Genomic DNA, 1,284 nt, shown 5'->3' with positions numbered 1-1,284 from the left:
AAGTCATTTATGCTCACCAACAAACGCAAGGGCGGAGCTCGTCCTATGCACGTAGAGGTCGTCGAACAACTGCACATTGAAATTCACACGATCAACACAAATATGATGTTTTTATAATTAACATAACTATGTGACCTAACTCATAACTATGTGGGTCAGTGTCGTCAGGGGTCGAGGGTCACTAGCGTCGGGGGTTGGGGTCTTTTCGGTCAACAAGAGGCCGAAGAGGTGTCGGGGCTCAGGAGTTGGGTAGTCAGTGGCGTCGGGGGTCGGGGTAGGGGGTCGGGGTCGAGGGTGAGTGGCGTCGAGGGTCAGTGGCGTCGGGGGTTGGGGGGTCGGGGGTTCGCGTATTACGACATCTCCTCCAACCTCATCAGCTACAAGACCGGCCTGCTCGGGGAGAGCACGGCCGCCGCTGCCGGCGCCGTCAATGCCTGGTCCGGCGCCGCGTCCATGCTGCCGCTGCTCGGCGCCACCGTCGTCGACTCGTGGCTCGGCCGCTACCGCACCATCGTCGCCTCCTCCATGCTATACATCACGGTCAGCCAACTCCGCACAACGCCCCCTGATTCGTTTCCTTCGTCGACGCCAAGCACAACTTTCTTCCTTCTGCTCAATCAAATTTTCTGTGGATCTTTTCGGTAGTGTTTGGTTGAACGATAACGAGTTTACTGGTCCAAGAAATATCGCACGAGTGGCGCATGGCACCGTATAGTAGTAGTAGTAGTAGTATTTTTGTTGAGAATATTATGGTTGAGAGGGTTGTCTCAAAATTTCATTGTTTTGTTCGGTGGAAGCACACACACCACAACATAGTGCTTCCCATATCGCTGTGCTCATGAATCAGGAGGACCGGGTCGATCTTTTTTTTGGGAGGGTACCAGGTCGATCTTCAAAGATAGAATAATGTGCTCAACCCTAAACCTTTTTCTTTTCTATAGACACCACTTTTTTATGATCAGGAACAGTGGGTGAAGGGAAGGTGGAGGGGGCGCCGAGCCTGGGACGTACTAGGAAAACCCTCCCCCAGGTCTAGACAAAGCTAAGACAAGAATTTTGGGACGGAAGGAGTAGTTGAAAAGAGTTTGCACTAGGAAAGGGCGGAAGTTAATCAGAGTCAAGTATGCTCAGGCTATGGAAATCAAGTTCTGGTCGGTTAAAATCTGGTATCACGCAATGTTACAAAGCAAGTCACCATGCTGTACTTTGATCTTCTCAAAGAATAGCCTCCCCAATGAGCCCACTCAATTTTATGGTCGGAAAATGCATGATAGTAGCAAATAA

General features: G+C 50.8%; 1 protein-coding gene across 1 annotated transcript; it reads left to right on the top strand.

Moving 5' to 3' along the window:
- Window positions 1-339: 339 nt before the first annotated feature.
- LOC123441714 (protein NRT1/ PTR FAMILY 5.10-like) lies at window positions 340-645 on the top strand (the record flags this gene model as incomplete). The annotated part of the gene is made up of 1 exon (XM_045117993.1): window positions 340-645. A coding segment is annotated over one exon (306 nt), but the record flags the coding sequence as incomplete, so codon positions are not given.
- Between the last annotated feature and the right edge of the window lie 639 nt (window positions 646-1,284).

The sequence above is a fragment of the Hordeum vulgare genome, chromosome 3H, assembly GCF_904849725.1.
Source record: "Hordeum vulgare subsp. vulgare chromosome 3H, MorexV3_pseudomolecules_assembly, whole genome shotgun sequence".
Classification (NCBI taxonomy): domain Eukaryota; kingdom Viridiplantae; phylum Streptophyta; class Magnoliopsida; order Poales; family Poaceae; genus Hordeum; species Hordeum vulgare.
The sequence above is the reverse complement of the archived record's forward strand: the minus strand, read 5'-3'. Positions and strand labels throughout refer to the sequence as shown.